Source organism: Lepidothrix coronata, unplaced genomic scaffold, assembly GCF_001604755.1.
Source record: "Lepidothrix coronata isolate B3197 unplaced genomic scaffold, Lepidothrix_coronata-1.0 Scaffold288, whole genome shotgun sequence".
In the NCBI taxonomy this organism is placed as follows: Eukaryota; Metazoa; Chordata; class Aves; order Passeriformes; family Pipridae; genus Lepidothrix; species Lepidothrix coronata.
The window spans coordinates 619,953-638,431 of NW_016690468.1; the positions used below are offsets into that span (position 1 = coordinate 619,953).

Sequence of the window (18,479 nt, forward strand, 5' to 3'; positions counted from 1 at the left end):
GCTGGTTTGCTCAATTCAGGAATTTTCCATTCACTTCTATTATCCACCGGCATATAAATCCCAACAACTGCAATTAGGGCTACTTACCTTAATCAGTTCACAGCTTTCTACAGCCCACCTGTCCTTCTGCTGCCTCTCCTCTGTCTCCTGACTGCTTGGTTGCTCCGCTTCTCCAAAAATTCCTGCTTTGGACGTATGCTTTCCCAGCTGTGTCGTGGAGGGGGCTGCATTCCTGGTCCTTGAGGAAGGCTGCTGCAAGGTAGTTGTGGTGTTACACAGAGAAGAGCTCTTTGCTTTAAGGAAATATGAAGCTGCTGTGTGGTTTTTATTGCCTTTTGTTAGATTATTCATCACTTCAGCACCCAAAAATCCTGGCACAGGGGAAGGCTCTGTGTGAAAGCGCTGGGAGGAGTGTGTGGTGTGGCCTGAGGAGGTGGTGAAGGGCATCTCTGCTTGCCCTTTCCCTTCCAGTTCCTCTGGCATGAGCATGCTGCCTCTGTGTCTGGGCGGACATGTTGAGTCAGTCACTTTAATTCAAAATATTTAACTGGCTTGGTAGTTACAATTTTGTGCGCTGATTCAGGGACAGCACAGGCTGTTTACGGGGATGTAAAATGCAGGTTTGGAGGGATTTGCGGGCAGCTCAGCTCCATTAGCTTGAAAAAACAACTGTAAAACATCCTATTTAAAGAGATGCATCATCCAACGTCACACTAGTCGTTAGTTCTTGCAATTGCTGGTTAGAACATGCCAAAATTATAAGCTCTCTGTTATGAATAGATATGAGAAGAATTACTCAGCCAATAACATGGAGATTTAGTGCTGTTAAATCATCATAACCTTTCTGTTTGAGAGGAAAAGCAAAAGGTAATATAGGTTCTGGTCCATAATTCCTTATAAATAGAAATGCCTGTTGGCTAAATGTGGGGAAGGGTTTAAGTAGCTGCAGCTGTGTCTGATAATTTGCCTTCTCCACCTCCTGCCCTTATTGCAGAATTAAAATGGTCTCTCATTAACATGGGGCTGTTTGTTGTTGCACTGCCTGCTCCCTCCCTTATGCCTACCTGCCTGTTCCAAGGTAATGCCCGTCCCCATCGGGAGCCCCTGGAGCAGGTGCCAGCAGGGTGGGAGGGGATTTGGGAAGGGACTGTACCTGTGGCAGCAGGTGCCTTTGTCAGCACTCCTGGGAGGAGGCGGGGAGGGGCTCCTCCCAGCACTGTGCTTGGAACTTTCACTGCTAGAGGAAGCCAGCCCTTGAAGGAAGGAACCGGGTCCCTGAGAAGAAACCAGACCCCCAAGGCAATGGAGCCGAGGAGGAAGCAGTGTTTGAAGGCTTTGGAAAGTCTGAGTGGGGTTTTGGCAGAGCAGGTAGGAGTTTAGTGCAGGTGACACAGAGCCGTCCCGTGAGCTGAATTGGAATTGGAAGTCTTTCTACTGTGGGAATTAATTGGAAAACATTTGCAAGTCTTTGAAGAAAAACAAGGGAAAAAAATGCACTGTAGGTGCATTGCAAAGGTACCTTTCTTCCTCCTGCAAGGGTTAAGCACAATCAGAAACTGCTTCAGTCTCAAGGGTTTAACCTCAAGTGCCGCATTTTTTGTTTGCCATAAGCCTATTAGAACTCTCTCTGTTTCCTAGCAATAACATGTAATTTCTCCCCCTGTTTAAGTGGAGGAGATGTTGGGGTTTTAATCCTGCCTGCTTCAGCTGTTGCTCAAGTTCCCTATTCAAATGCAAATAGCACCTGGTGCTATTTAGATAACTGCAGTCTTTGATAAAGATACTCAGAGAGCAGAGGAAGAAGCAAAGCAAGGTGTGTCTGACCCTGTTTGTTCTGGAAAGCAAGAGTGTAACCATATGCCACCACCAAGCTGAACTGGAAACTTCTACCAGATCTGCTGCTTCCAGCACAGACTCTTTTTGGAGACGAACGGCTGGATTGCTTTCTGTTTCTTGAGCAGGTATGATTTTTCACCAGGAAGAAAAGGCTTCCAGAGAAGATAAAAATGTAGTGGATGTGTCTAAGCAAAGTGCCATGCCTGAGTGTCCTGAAAGGAGTTGCTTTTGGGATATTTTGTTTATTTCTTCAAATAATTTACTGTTTTCTACATCACTTCTTGATTAAAAGAAGAGCAGCACCAGATTCAGGTTAAAAACCTTTGACTGTGGGGAGTTTTAATTGCATAAATTGTTTTTATTTTTATTGTGGAGGTGTACAAGTTTATTCACAGAAGAGCTTTACAGCCTCACTCCATTTTTTCAGGGCTGTTTTACTCTCTGTTACGTGTGGAAACTGAAGAACTCTTTTTGGAGGGTTGTGACTTGATGCCATGATCTTCTGCTAAAATCCAAGTGTCTACAGGGCACAAAATGCAGTTCAGATTTGTGGAAAAACAAAAGTGAGTGGTTTTAAAGATTTTTAAGGGAGAGATTTAGAAACTTTTGGAAAATTTCCAGAAATGCCTTAGAGAAATCAGCATTACACTGATCTCTGTGAACTTACAAATAAGACAGAAGCAGCACTTCACTGGAAGGAGAGCCTCTCCTCGTAAGAATATCAGCTTTCATGGGAGAAAGCTGGATATAAAGAATGAACGATTGCTACCAAGGTGGAGAAGAACAGCAGTGATTCCAGTCCTTCTGTCGAGCGCTGACGGATCTTTTCTTGCTTAACACTCACCTGGTTTGCCTCCTGCTTTCTCATGCTCAGCCTAATCCTGGAATCAGCACAGGTTCCCTGGCTTCCCCAGGCTGCAGCCGATCCCTTTGCGAGCCGGGTGTTGGCAGTGTGAGCAGGTGTGCCGAGTGTGCTTCCCATGATCCCAGAGGCACCCCGGGCAGGACAACCCCCTGCGGGAGCCGATTTGCTGGGTCATGTTGTCTCTCGGGACACTCCTTCCCCAGTAGCGTCTCCAGGTGGGTGTGGACAACAGCCACGGAACTGAGCCAGGGCTCAGCCTGGGATTGTCAACCTGCCTGGGCCGCTAACGGCGGCTGTGGCACCATGATGGAAGAGGTGTCCATCGTGGTGGCCTACGATGCCCATGTGTTCAGCCAGCTCTGCGAGGAGGACTTCCTGGCCAACCTGGTGGCAGTCAGCAAGCCCAAAGCTGGGGTAGGTGTTGCTCTTGCTCCTTGCCAGTAATGCTTAAGGTTATACTCTGTCCTGGAGTTAGGTCCTTCTGCTGAAAACTATTCATTCCTTAGTTTCTCTTTTCATGCCTTTTCCAGAAAATTGCTGTCATACATCAACAAAATAAAAACGTTTCAAAAGAGATGAAATTATTTAAAATATCTTCCTGGGCTGCTAAGTTTACAAGAAAGTGATTTGCTCAGTAGGATCATAGTTAAAATAGTATTTTTTAAATAATTGAAATAATTAAGCCAGCAAATGACTGAACTTCTCCAGCTGTAGGCGCTAAATGGTGCAAACACTTTCTGTGTCTTAGAATGTCAGTTAAAGGGTCAGGGTAGATGCTGGTTCTGGGGGTGCAGGTTACTAAATCTAAGACAGTCCATCACTTCCCTGGGAATGGTGACGTTCCCCTTCTGTGTTCTGCAACCAGCATAAATATCTGTGAAAACCGTGTAGCTGAACAACCACTTCATAAGCAGCATATCTCTTTATGTAAATGCCACGTAGAGTGTGGTCATCCTCCTCCCTCCTGGAGGGAGTGCTTGGAGGGAACTGCAGGCTCTGAAATTTGGTGCCGAAGTTCAGCTTTGGTTTCAGATTCTCCAGCTGAGCCCATGTGGGAGCCAGGCTGCCTAGAAGCAGTCAGAGGAAGTGTTTGGAAATAAAGATGCATGCAGCTTAATGTACAAGCAGATATTTCAGGCTAAATACAAATCAGTCTATTATTTAGCAGCCCAGTGAAGCACGTGTTTGTGCAGATTTGAGGCTGTGTGTGTGTTTGTATCCAGGTGGTTCCTCAGCTGGGACAAAGGGAGGTGTTCTATTATGGTGCTTTTTTCCTGTCTCTGGCCTCCTCTAGGCCAGAATTTCCAAGGTCCATTACAGCAGTTAGGCAATAAATATGGAAATTCAGCATAGACAGAACTGTGAGCTTTAATATGACCTGGTTGGAGGCTGGGCTCCAAGCAGGCTTTGATTAACCAGCACATCAGGAGTCACATACTTTTCCCATGCTGGATATGTTTAATTATCGCGTAATTCACCATCCAGCCACCATTCCCCATCCTTTCCACTCGTTCTGCCTTAGCTGGTTGCTGTGGCAGCAGGTACTGCTTTGCCTGGAAGACCAGAGCAGTGCCTTCCCTGCAGACAGGTCCTGGTGTTGCAATAGGATTAACTGGAGCCAGGCACCGTCGGTTCTGGGAGAGGCTCCTGGGATGAGTCTCTCGGAGCGAGCGATGACGACAGTGGGGTTTCCTTGGAGCCTCCTGCCCTGAACTGCTGATGTGTTCTAGAGCCAGCACTTGCAGTTGTTAAATTAAAATCCCTGTGGTAAGAAAACATCTCATGGGTGGTTTACTCTGCAGTTCAAACCTTTGGGAAGTGCTGCTGTGGTGGGCTCAGTGATGGGCTCTGCAGAGCACTAGTAACAGGAATCGCATTGTGGATCTCTGGATTCTGCTGGAACTGGTGTTGGAAGCTCCAGCTGAGTTTTGCCACTCTGAAAATAGAATGAACTAACATCTTTTTAAAAATTACTTCTCTCCTTGTAAACAGAGAACAACTGTGGGAGGAACAGTATTGTTATTACTATTATTTAGAAGATCTGAATGACAGACTTTAGTGTAAGGGTGTCTTCTGATCAACTGCTTTTTTTTCCTGAATCTAAGAGCATGAACATGTTTGGGTGTTAACATGGGGCTTTGAGTAACCTAGTCTAGCGGAAGGTGTCCATGCCCACAGCATGGGGTTGGAATTAGATGGTCTTTAAGATCCCTTCCAACCCCAAACCATTCTGGGATTCTGTCTCAGTGCATTATGTACTAGTAAATAAATTAAGAAATATGTTTTTTGCTGGGTTTACACAGGAAATACTTCACTGCTCTTTTAACTGGTTTTGAAGGATATTAAGTAAGCAAATAATGGTGCAAACAACCTGAGGAGGTTTAAGATGAAGCTCATCAGGATTATGATAGGATTAGACAATGTGTGGGAGTCTGTCCTGCAAAGGGACAGGACTTGATGACTCAGTTTCTCTCAGTTCTCTGCTGCTGTGTTTAATCATGGGACAAACTGACAGCTGGGATAAGTTGGGGCAAACCTTGTTGACTCTGTCGTGGTCATTTCACCAGCTTGCACTAAGGTATGTACTGTATGTAAAGGGACGTTCTGCAGGAAGGATTTGTGGAGGGTTTGTTTATATTAATAGCACAGGTATTTTACAATCTGAGGTTCATGTCTTGGTTTGCAAAATCTAGTTTTGTTTATTTTTAAAGGCGTTTCTAACATGCTGCTCAGGTTGCAGAGAATCGTTTAAAAAAATACTTCTGCAAAGGCTTTCATCCTGTTCCGCGGTTTGTATGCCAGGATGGTCTTGGTGCAAGATTTCTGGCACTGCTGGTGACCCTTGTAGTTCCTGTGGGTTGTGCAGTGGGCCAGGGTGCACAGGAGTCCCTCTTGCTCAGAGAGCCACATGTCGCCACGTGAGGGGATAAAAGCTTAACTCCAAAACCAAGCCAGGCCAGATGACAGCTGCGTGGGTTCCTTGTGCTTTAGGCCAGCCCTGCGTGACCTTCTGACACGTCCAGTGCCACACGAGTATGAACTCCTTGGGCACTATCAGAATTACCTGCTGTTGGCCAGGTCCTATCACTTCCAGCTGTATTTTTCAATGGAAAACATGGATTTTTCACTGGAAAGCATAGCAGTGTTTTTGTAGCATTGCTTTGGTGCTTGTAAACAATTAAACAAAACGTGGATGAGCTGAGATAAGGTTTTGTTAAATCTGCTCCAAAGCAACACTGTGTGACAGCAATCCCCCAATACATATTTTAATAAAATTAGTCATGTTGCAGTGTGACCATGACACACAGTTGTTTTGGTGTGTGGTCTTGCTTTCAAAATTTCAAGTTGTTCTGAAACTACCTTGCACAGATATGCAAAGCAGCACATAGAATGGACTGCTGCGCAGCTTGTGCAAGAATTGAGCAGCTTTACTCTGGGGAATTTCAATTCTCAGCTTATCTACAGAAAACTTGGACTCAAGGGGTTATAAAGATGCTATTCTAAGTGGTATAATCCTCTTAATCCAGAGCTGAAGGACGTTCTTCTGGAAAGCTTCATTGTATTTCCATTTGCCTGCCTGCCTTGCTGTGTTTAGCTCTCTGTTCGGGGAAGTTATCGGCCATTCCACAGAAATAATTGGTGGTTACATGCAGGAGACTCTGCCACAAGGATTTTTAGGCTCTCAGCTTCCCATTGAAGCCAAACTGAGGAGATTCAGAGCAGGTGATGAACTGCAAAGCCAGTGAACATCTCAGGTGGCCTTGGAAGAGCACAGGGTGTAGTGGTCCATGGGTTGAAGTCTACCTGGCAGCAGCTGAACATTTCTAGGGGTTGATAGCAGAGCTGAGAGTGTTCAGCATCTTCAGGCATAGACACACCCTGATTTTTGGGTGGCAGAAGCTGGAAGGTAAGTGGTGGGCTGAGAGGAACTTGCTTGAGGTCCAGCAAGGCAAATGCAAAACCTTGGGAAGGAAAAGCTCCATCATCTATGCAGGCTGGGGACCAAATGTCTGGACAGGATCAGTGCAGGCTGGGAGTGGTGTGGATGACCAGAGCAGTGAGCAGTGTGCCTGCAGTGCCCAAGGCTGGCTGTGCACAGGCAGGTGCCAAGTGGGATGGTCGTCCTCTTCCACCCAGCAGCTGTGTGGCTGCACCTCACCCCCTGCATGCAGTTCTGAGCCCCCTGGAGGACAGGGATAGTCACAGCCTCAGGTGGGTACAGCAGAGGACCACTGGGAAGGCAGGGCACTGACCACAGCGAGGAAGGATGGGGGGGTCGGGGCAGCTTATATCCCTCCTGAGCTTTCTCTTTTTCAGGCTAACTGTGGTCTGCCACCTAAAGGAAGGTCCTAGAGAGGAGGGAGCCAAACTTTCAGAGTCACACAGTGACAACACAAGGAACGCTCATGATTTGCAGCAAAGCCAGTTCTGGCTCAGCACAAGGGAAAGCAGTTCTGCCCAGGGAGACCTTGGCACCTCCATCCTTGGAGGCCCTCCGGAGGAGCACGCTCTGACTATGAAGCTGTCCCTGCCTGAGCTGGAGGTTGGTCTGTGTGCCTGCTGGAGGGCCCTTCCAATCTCAGAGCCCATTTTTCCCTGGGTGGCATTTCTGCTGGTGCTGCTGCCAGAGGAGGGAGAAGGGAGTTTGGGTGGTCACTGTTAGGAGACTTGGCTCTTTCCAGCAGATATAATCCTTGTCTGAGCCTTCCCTGCCCAAGAGAAGGAGGGATCCTGCTCTCAGGCTGTCTCAAGGAGCTGTCTCATCTCTGTCCCTCCCTTCTCTGTGGGGCAGGAGCTGCCAGATCCTTGCCTTTGGAGCAGCTCCCTTGTGCAAACTGAGGATCTTAGACCTCCTGCTGCAAGGCATTTACACCCTGCCCAAAACAGTTCAGGGGCTCTGCTCCACATCCTCTTCATTTTTTTTTCCCAACTGCATCTCCCAGGTCTAGATGCAGTATTCCAGTATTGATCTTGGTGATGATCCAGGGTTAACCTTCCCTAGTCACCTTCCTTTTCCCCCTATCTTTTTGCATCCCAGGGTTCCCATGAGCTGTTCTGCTGCAGCCTGGCTCTGACAGCGGAGTCACATTTTTGGCACTGCAAAGGTGGTGTGTTATTCCCTGCCATTCTCCCTGTGCCAGTGTTTATTCCCAGTCCCACACTGCTCTGTGTGGCCTCCTGAGCAGTGCCGATGCCGCTGCTTGTGGGGCAGTGCTGATACAATTACCGTTTTTAAAAACAACAAAATGAACATATTTCTGCAGGATTATTTTGGTCAGCTTGCCATCAAGCAGTGAGGCAAGAGGGAGAGGGCTGTGGAGGAAGAGCTAGGCCTTGCCCAGCCGAGGGCAGGCTGCTTTCCCAGCATGTGCCTCCCATCCCCTGTGCTTCCCAGAGAGCACAGAAGTTTCCAAACTTTTTGGAGAAGTCCCAAATCCCTGGGACTGATCCCATCTCTTCATGGGATTCCACCCCAGCTGGAGAACTACTGCTCCATGCTGTAGTTAAGTCCTGTGGGCATTTGTTCTGGAGTTGGCACAGTGGTGTGTTTCAATTGAGGAAGCTGTTTCCAGGAATTCAAATATATATGTGCAGTTTCTGGTTCTTCTTGTTCTTCACTGCTCTTGCTATCCGTGTGTCATCCCCAAATCCCATTAGCAGGACTGTATCTTTCACTTCCAGGCCTCTGATGTAGTGTTTGATAGAGCTGCATCTTTGATGATTCCCAGAAGACACCCAGAATGTCATTAACCAGAAATGAAAGCTGTCATTGAATAATGATTCCTTTTGTCAATAGCTTTTTGACCCATTTCCTGAGCTTTTTAATTCATGTTTGTGGCTGTCAGATACTCCTCAGGTGGGGGGGTTGGGTTTTAAGAAAATAAATCTCTCATATGGCAGTAAAAACAGCGCTAGAGAAGACTCTTAAACTGTAAAGCTACTTTTATTAATCAGACCTATAGATAAGGAATAAAATGGGACCTACAGGTTATAAAATGATGCTGGTGTGGAACCAGTTTATCGGCTGGATCCTTATCAGCTCTGCAGAGCATTTGTGTGGGTTCCTGGTCTCAGCTCACCAACCAAATCAACCAGATGGGTTGATTTGTGGAGCCTAAATGTTGGCAATGCAGGGTGTTCTGCTCTGAGGGAGTCTCTGCTGTTTTAAGGATTTACTAAAAACAAACATGAGTGGCCCAGAGATCTGCTGTTTCTGTCCGTGCTTGTGCTCTGCATAAAAACTTGCAGCCTGATTTCTGACAGAGCTGAGCTGTTCTCTGGACAATAATGACTCATAACTACTTTTGAGCTCTAATTATTAATACATATGAGCAACACTTAGGGATCTTCTTCTTTTCCATATGCTTATAATCTCATCCAGCCTAATGGAACTCAAGAAAGAATTTGAACTTTTTTTTTCTTCTGCATTTGGTTTTAATTACTGCTTTATTTGTTCCTAATTAATACCCTATATTATTTCCTGATGATTTTATTTTTTATTCATGTCTGAAAGCATACCTTCTTGTCGCCTCTTTTATTGTCATTGTATCAAGAAAGAATTATTAAATCAATCTCAAATAGACATTTTTAAATAAGAACAGAATATTGAAACATTCAAAAGAAGGATATTTTGCAGCTTCCTAAATTTCTTCTTAAAAGGAATTTCAGGAAAATCGAGTTTTTCTGGGCACTTGAGAAACTCAGCTTCTGTTTCTGTCACCATTACAAGCCCATTTGGGAGAAGAAACTTGAAATAAGTTTTTAGACATTATTGATCATATATAGTCAGTACAGTCATGGACTTTGAAAGGAGTACTGAAACTAAATGAAAAGGCAGTTTATGTCTTTATAGAAGTCCAGTTTCTTGATTCCTAGAAGATGCAGGTGAATGTGTTAGTTACAGACATTCTGTCTTCATTGTCTACAACTGTTTTCATTCTTTTTGAACCCAATTCTCAGAAGAATTTGTGTGCTGAAGTTGGAAAATGTATTTCAGTGGTTTTACCTTGTTGAGCTTGTGCTTTCAGGCACTGTTTAATACACACATTTTTTTTCTTTGTTGCTTCCTTCTACCTATGTCAACATGAGCTCACCAACAGCCTCCTCTGTTGACTGGAATGCTGGTGATGCTGGTCTTGTAAAGCAGAACAATCTAGGTGGTTTGTTTTGGAGCAGAGTGTTAAGCTGTGCCAAGACAACGCTCAGGGTTTTGTGCTTTTGCTCCAAGGTAGAGTTGCCAAAGTAACCCCGAGTTCCAATATCAGGGTACAAGTAAGATGCCATATTTATTTGTCCATTACCTTGGAGACCCCAGAAGCCAAGTGTATAGGCAAGAATAAGCACACAGATTGTCCACACTTAGGCTGAACTTCCAGAGGCAACATTCAAATGGATGAACAGTGCAAATAAGGTCAAACCTGGATTCGTTCAAGGCGTGGAGGGAACTGGCTCAGCAGATGAAGGATTAGAGAGATAACAGAGCAGAGCATGGATTAGTTGTTGCACTAAAACACTGTGCCATGCTTCAGTGAGCCTTTCTGGTACCTTGGAGTTGGGCACTGTCCCACTGGTATTTTCAAAATGCTTATTATTTAATGTGCAGCTTGAAAGAATGTTTTTTTAGGGTTTTAGCAGTTTTGTTGATAGAGCTGGGCAAGCAGAAAAAGCCAAGGCTTTTGAGAGGATGTGGTAAAAATTGTGTTAGTTGCTGAAATGCAGACAAAAGTATAGGTAAAACTATACAGAAGGGACCGTGGAGCCCTCAGTGTAAGTATAGAATCACAGAATGACAGAATGGTTTGGGTTTCAGTGACCGCAAAGTCCATCCCATTCTAACCCTGCCCTCTGTCCATGGGAAGCTATTCCCCTTTGTCCTATTCCCTTCCAGTCCCTCTTGAGCTCTCTTGCAGCCCCTTTAGGCACTGGAAAGGGCTCTAAGTTCTCCCTGGAGCCTTCTCTTCTCCAGGCTGAACAATCCCAGCTCTCCCAGCCTGTCTCCATGGCAGAGCAGCTCCAGTCCTCAGAGCAATTTTGTGGCCTCCTCTGGACCTGCTCCAACAGGTCCATAATGGATCAGCTTTAATATAGAAAAGCTATCTATTTTCTGCTTGTGGAGTAATGCACTAAAAAGTAATTGCTCTTAATATGATGTAGGTTTGAAATACTGATAAAAGTAATGAAAGGTTTTTGAGCATCAAGGACCTCCCTACACATCAGAGAAACCCAGCGCTGATTTTAAAGATGTGATGTGAAGTCTGACAACATTACAGTTTTACTGATACTGTGGCACAGAGTTAATCTAAAACAATATGAACACATAGGACATGGGCTGAAAGAATGTGAGGTTCTTTGCTTACCTGGCATATGGTTCAGAGTTGTGATCTAGCCCCCATCCTCCATCTCAGGAAGAAGATGATTTTTCATGCTGGGCACAGAGTGTGACAGGGACGAGACATGGCTTGATTACTCAGAAGAGCTGGAATCTAGTCTGGCAGACAGCTGGTTTCACCAGCCTTGTGGCGGGTTTGGATGACATATTGAGCCAGGGGTTTATTAGCTAAAAGCTGTGGACTAAAAATGTCGAATGTGACAGGTTTTACAGCCCTGGTAAACTAATAATTTGAACCTGGTTACCAATCAGTTGCTGGCCTTGTGTTGGCAATTGTGAGACAGGTCTGCGGTAGTTCCAGGGTAACCAAGACTGGAAGCAAACCCTAACACTGTGTAGCTGGGATAGGCTGTTTCTCTGCTAAGTGATGCAAGAAAATCCCTGGGGAATTTATCCTGAATGTCTGATCCTCTTGTCACGGGGATGGTGGTGAAGGCTGTGCTTGTCTTCCTGCTCGCCCTTCTCTTCTCTTGCTGTGATGTGCTGAGAAATGCAAGCCAAGCTCTGAAATTGTTGTGGGTATGGGTTAGATCGAAATCAGAGTGAATGATGTGTACCTTGAATTTTGCATAGTCACCAGGGAGACATAGAAAACCTTCAGCACCAAATGCTGTGAGTCGGAATGTGTATATGTGAGACGCACAGAACCTCTTGGAGCTGTTATGTTGTGAGGAACAAACCACTGAATAAATTCTGTGCTGGAAAAACTGCTGCTGCCCACAGGAACTGTGTTACCCAGAGCAGGGCCTTGTCCCAGCTGGCTGGGCAGTGTCACTGCCCCGTTTATCTGATCCTCATTGTGGCTGGGGGGATATACAGGTGGTTTCATTTAGCCTAGACAGTCTTTGGTAGCAGAGATCTCATTGTTCAGGCATTATGTTGCATAACAAAAATGACCTGCACACAGATATTTTCCACCCAGAATGTTTCTGATGGTGGTACCCTTCAGCACAGTGCTGCTGTTGACCAGAGCTGTTGAAATGCAGAGCGTGTGCTGGCTGGCAGAGTGGATCTGGCTGTTCCTTCCCAGTGTGTTGTCTGTGCTGCAGCCCTTATCTGTATGTGAGAGGAAGCTCCCGTGTCTAGAGGAGCTGCGAGACATCAGCTGCAAGTAATCAGCCATTTCCAAGTACTGCTTTTCAGCCACTCAGGGGGTCTCTTCCTTGCTAAAACAAATAGACTTGAAGTGGATAATAAACCCTCTGTATCTCAAAGTGAAAATGAATTTCTGAATGCAGAAAGGCAGTTTGGGGATCTGAAAAGGAACGTTTTTGAGACATCTCTGCCACAGGCAGAACATCATTTCCTTGACCCTTATTTTTAGCTGCAGGTGTCCCTGCAGCCTCTCAAACACAAGCACTGTGGTCAAAGTGCACATCAGTGTTTGGAGTTACAGTTCAGGGAATCCAAATTCCATTCTCTTTCCCGGTATTACTGCAGGATCTCTGTACAATGGTGCTTCCTGAATATCTCCTGGTCTCAGCTTACCTTTAACTTAACTGTTTTGCTAACTGAGCCTAACTAAGCAGATATTTAAACAGCAGGGCTAGGGAATAATGATGTGTTATGCCTGTTTCAGCGGGTTTAGGTGAATGGAAATACATCGTAGAGATTAAAATCTGACAAAAGGATCTGGTGTTGGAAATGATCCAGTGTCACTGACTCTGCCAGTGCACTTCTGAATCATGGGAAATGATGCAGGTGCTCAGTAAAGTTTGCAACCTGCCTTTCCCTTGTTTTTATAAATTTCTGTGGGTGTCTCATTTGCAAGTGAGATATTTTCATAATGAACTGATATGGAAGAATTAAATAGAAATAAAAATTCATGGCAATGCTGGTTTCCTTTGCCTCCAGCCAGCTTTCACGTTGGATTTGTGTTATCCCAAAGACTCTCTTCAGGAATTGTTAAACCTACAGAGCTGGCTTGCAGAAGGAAGGAAAGTCTTCCCCTGGAAGGAAGGGATACTCTCAGGTGTGCCAGGGTGGAGTTGCTTCCCTGATGTAAAAAGAGCATTTCTGCCAGTTCTGTTTCCAAACACAAGGTGGAGAGATGCTGTTCTGCAGCAGCACTCAGACAGGCACAGGTTCAGCAGGAGATCTCTCCAGCACAGCGTAGGCTTCCAAGGGATTTCAGGGAACATCTCCTTCCTTACAGCTTAGATGGTAAAACAGCATCTGACACTCGGGGCTTTTGTTGTGCCCCAAAACCAGGAGTGAGATGGTGTTGAATGAACTTTATGGCGTGGGGTGGAGTGGGGCTGTCTGAATGTGGTGCTGTAGCGTGGTGAAACACTGATGGGGCTCTTCCACTGCATTTCAAACCTATGGTGAACCAGCCTGGTGTCAGTGAGCCCTTCCCTGCACGGTGTCAAAAGGAGAAACGGGAATTCTTCAAGCTGTGCTCCATCCTGTGACTTTCCTTTGCAGACTACCCAGCACAAAGAATTTTGTGAGAAATAATGATTTGCCCTCTTTCTTCTCAGATTTCATGCTTGTGGCTAAGATCTCCTTGGAGATCCAGTTGTTCACATTGTATTGCATAATAGCCAAATATGACATCGCACTGACCTCCTTTAAAGACTAATCCAAGAGACAAGTCTGTTGTGTCAACATGTACTGTGGGGTTTGTTCTTTCTTTTTGGTAGCTGCATCCTCCCAAAAGAAAAATGAATGACTTATCTACTTCTGAGTCTTATTCCCAGTGACAGATGTGACAGGATACTTTTGACAGCCACATTTAAAGGAAAGGACAAAATAGTTATCCATAGCAATGACTGCACAGACCAGAAGAGCACTGAATCAGTTTCTTCATCTATAATTGTTACATTAAAGCCTTCATTTGGCCTAATCAAGTGTTTAAATAGAGATGTATTTCTTAAAATAGAGCTGTTTCCTTCCTTGAACCTGATATAGTTGTATTTTAAATATGAAGTATTAACTAGAACAAATTGGTACAATTTGAGTGTGAACTAAGACAATGTGTGTGATGGGAAATTTTTTGTCAGTAATCTGCTTTTGGAGGGGCTTGAAATACCAAGCAAATCCATCACCAGTGAAACAGAAAATTACATCACCTGCTTCAAGGAACAAGAAAGGAAAGCACTGCACACATTCTTAATTGCTTTTTTCTTTCCTTTTTTTTTCTTCCACATTGAGGCAAGAACTAGAGAGGAAAAAATGTCAAGAGTGGAGAGATCACAGAATATTGGCTTTGTTGTTAGTGTGGTGGGACAATGTGGTTTTGAAGTGTTTACGCTGTGCTAGACAGAGAAAAGAAGCGGGAAGCTGGGAAAGAGAGACCCCGCTCAGTCTGGCATTGTGGCGGTGCTGGAAATCAGAAATCAGGTAATAGGATTTCACTGTCTGGATCAGCCTCTGGCTGTCTGCAGTATGTTCCGGAAATCACTTTACAACTCTGCTTCCATTTCCTTGGCTGTCACATGAACATCATGATAACTGCCTCCTCCGAGCTCTGGGGTTGCACTGGAGCAATAAAGCATTTGGGAGGAAGGAGTCAGAGGTGTGTGATTTATGAATCCAGCAGGGTCAGGCTGAACTGCCTATGAACAGCCAAAGGAATCATGGAGTGAGGGAAAGGGCTCCTGGAGCGGATGCTGATGCTCAGCATGCTGCCCATGCCCAGGGGTGCCCGAGGAGGTGAAGCAAATCTTTCCAGCCTTGTCTGAGCAGAGGTAGCTAAAGACAAAGTATTTTTGTTTCTCACCTCACTGCAGTGAGTCCATGGAGCGTTCGGTGCCTTGGAGTTTTTCAGAAGGAGGGTTCTGCTTGTTCAGTTCTTCTGCATGGATGTTTTATTAGGATGCTCTGCATGGCTCTTTCCCCACGTACAACTCGTCGTAACGTGATTTTATGCTTGAAGACAATAAAAATAAAATGAGTCAGTGAGATAAGATATTGAGATAAACAGATGAGCAATATTTATAAACCGTAAGAGTCTCCTAAATTTGATAACCATCAGTTTGAGCCAATATACCCCATGGTGCTGAAGAAAGAAAAAAATCAATATTGCAGAAGCTTTTACAGGGAATTTATGAGCACTTTGTTCAGGATCAGTCCATGAAGACAAGCATAGCTAGCACTATGCACTTACTTATGAAAGGGCTTACTGAGAAATCCCTTGTTGAATTCACGAACTGTTCCGGGGAATTAAATTGAGGAATATGGAAATGGGCTTTTAAATATTTTTTTTCCATTTATTAGTGTATACTCAGAAGAAGAAAGTGCTGTAATAAATTATCAAACTCCTCTGAGTAATGTGGCTGAATAGACAATAACAGTGAAGCACAGTCCCTGCCAAAGTTCCTAAGCATACCTGTTCCAGTTTCTATCTTATAAGTAGATTAGTATGGGCTGGTTTCTAATAGGAATTCCTCCCCCCAGCCCCTTAAGATAGACTTTCACTGTATTTAGGTACTACTTCCCAGTTAAGGTTGTAGCATAAATAGCTGCTAGCATGCATCAGTCACCATATTCTCTCAAGGAGCATGGAAGCTGTTTTGTGTGTCAGACCTGATGCTTACACTTTTCCTGATCTGATCCCGGTTTCAGGTATCATTTACTGTCAGTATTCCTAAGAAAGTGTTGCTGTGCTGTTTGCCTGGAGAGTGTGCCAGGCATGTGGGCCTCCCCTCAGCCCAGGCCAGGGCCATGGGTGGCTCCTGCAGGGGTGAAAGAGGGAGCTGATCCCCCACATAGCCCCAGAGCACCATTTTTATGGTCCTACTCAGGCTGTGAATTAAAAGATAAGAAACTAAAGGAGACCATATAGATAAGAACGGTTGTTGGGATGAATTACCAGGCATTAAGAAATGGTTGTGAGTTGTTTGTGAGTGGAAACAGGTGAAAACAATGGGGAGCAGAGTTAAATGAAGCAGCTGAGGCTTGTTCTCCAGTACTCATCACACGGTTTGGGATGTGACCTGTTCATATCAATTTATGATGTTGTTGAGGCAGATTATTGAGTGCCAGATAGACTCCGTGTGAGTTAAATGCTGCCTCATCTCAGAAGAGAATACAAGGTGAAGCCAGAGAAATAACGCTGCTCTCTGGCAGGGTAAAAAGTTAACATTTAAAAAGGTGCTAGAAGAGCTGCAGGCCACTGGCTGCTGAGTGTGAGCAGTTGTGTCAGTGAGAAGCAGCAGTGACCTCTTGGTGCACAGGCTCAGTTGGTGAGGGGCAGCTGTGGCATAGTGCTGCTTTATGTCCCATTCGCTCCCTTGGTAAGTGATTTACTCACATCATTACTTTTGGCTGTATTTTGTCTGTATCTTCTAGAGTATGGAGAGAAGCAGGATTTTTGTTCACAAGCAATTTAAGCAGATCTGGCAGCTGAAGTGCAAAGGGGGTGCTGCTCCAGGCAGCTGTAAAGGTGAGGCTGTTGGAGGGTCACTGGAGGTAAACCCCACCACCCAGGGCCAGGCTGAGGTGAGCAGCACTGCTCGCTGAACCATGGGGGGTAAAGGGTTGTGAGTGTGCAGTTTTTACCTTTGCTTTACATTCTTTCTCCTGTTTGCACACAAAAAAATCTGTCTTAATCTCCTATCCCTAAAGACGATGGGATTTACTGAAGCATTCATGTGGCTGCGTGGATGGGAGGCTTGTCTCTCTCCCTCTGTAGTGAGACTTAGTTCTTACATGCACTTTAAAGGTTTCAATGAAAAGCATCAATGTCACGGGTGACAGCGGGTCTGTCAGCACCTTGGCACATACTGACGAAGCAATAGATGTTGACCAGATCAAAGTATACCCCTTAGATGGACTGAAAAGAGAGGACTGAAAATGGAGGCCCTGATCCTGACAACATACTGATGCATCCTGAAGAAGCTGTCCCGTGGGAGCAGAGAACACTGTCTCATGAAAACAGGAGCACTGTCTCATGAGAACAAGGACCTGTTTTGAATGAGAGTAGTTGGGAAGAACATCAACATGAGAGAAAAATAAGAGCAGGTGCTCGGGACTGTTGTGGGAAAGAATTGGGCTGTTTTGAGAAAGAGCAAAGTTGTTGTGAGAAAGTAGAGTTTAGAAAATGCACCTATTAGCTGTAAGAATTCTGGTGTGAAAGTTTGAACTGTCCTATCCATGTGCATTACGTGTGTTCAAAAACTGTACTTAAGGGGTTGCGCAGCAGCCCCGCTGTCCCTGCTTTTTTCTTGGAATAAACTTTGCTGGAACCTTTTTTTGTGTCGCTTTGGCCGTTCCGACATTATCAGCGACACATCAAGAATCAGGAAAATCTTTGATTGAACAGCTCATCTTCTAAGTTACACCTGTGTTGTGCCTTTTGGCCGTGCTGCTCCACAATGTCTCCCTTGTATTTCTCTTTATTTCCTGCTGGTTGCATATTGGAGCACAAAACTGCACAGAAGCACCGGAGAACTGGGTTTGGAGGCTGTCCTCAGAACACCCCAGCCTGGGAACCTTGATGTGCTTCTCTGAATGGGAGCCAAGTAACCCTGGTGGAAGGAGGGGATGGCTCAGGCTTCAGATATGTGATGGGTTCGCTTCATTTAGAACACTCCTGTGAAATGATTCCTTATCCCTGACTATTAAAGTAGCCTCAACAGTTCCAAGTTGCAGCTGAGACAAAACTGGCTGGGGTTGAGTTGGGAGTGTTGTTCGGCTGAAATGTATGAAAGCGTCTCTGATTTGGTCATTTTCACTGCATGGTGTTTTGCACTATGAAGTGGAATTTTCTTGTATGTTTGCCCAAAGTGCTTCATGTTTTTATCTCTGCCCTCTTCTCTTTGCTTTCAGATTCCATCAGTAATTGTGGGAATTGGTGCTGCTTTAATTAGTGCTCCCTGTGCACTGTGCTTTGCAGATTACAGGTTTCACATTGGCCACCTGTACCTCCCTCTGCAGCAACACCAAGCACTTGCTTTGGTCTCTCCCTGCCCTGCAGAGCAAGGAGGTATTCTCTTTCCCCAGGAAAGGGAAAAACAACACCAAATCCTATCTCTGCTCATTGGTATTTTTTGCCCTAAGGGAAGGTGACAATGGCATGTCCTCACACCAGGAGGCAGCTAAACACAATCGATACAGGCAAGAGGAACAGATAACTGTGTAACAGATCCAGGGAAAGCCTGTGCTCACAATCCTGGTGGTACATGGCATTAGGGATCTCTCCTGCTGCCAGCAGGTGTTCCAAGTAATGCTGTCAAAGGTCTCCAGGCAGAGATGGGGTTGCTCATAGAGCTCTACCTACCCAGATGATGTGAAAGAAGAGGATCCCCATGCCCTGCTTAAAAGAACACAGGTTTCTCTCTGTGCCATGCTTGAAGTGGAAGTGGTATTTTCCCAGGACGAAGTAGCCTGGGATTTGACCTTTCTGCATAGCTGTTCACTGAATTTGTTTGTGGTTTCTCTGCA

The 18,479-nt window shown here is 45.2% G+C and overlaps 1 protein-coding gene across 11 annotated transcripts in view; it reads left to right on the forward strand.

The window, feature by feature from the left end:
• The window catches only part of RABGAP1L (RAB GTPase activating protein 1 like), a 227,419-nt gene that overhangs the window by 189,974 nt on the left and 18,966 nt on the right, over positions 1-18,479 (forward strand). The window contains exon 1 of one of the 11 annotated variants that reach the window (XM_017836923.1): positions 239-259. The exons of 9 other annotated variants lie outside the window; for them this stretch is intronic. Coding sequence is in view for 1 of the 2 variants with exons in the window: in XM_017836922.1 (XP_017692411.1) it covers positions 3,005-3,115 (111 nt within the window). In the remaining variant the exon portion in view is untranslated. Of the gene's footprint in view, positions 1-238; positions 260-2,020; positions 3,116-18,479 lie in introns of those variants that run through there. One more of the 11 variants, XM_017836922.1, reaches the window with a different exon arrangement.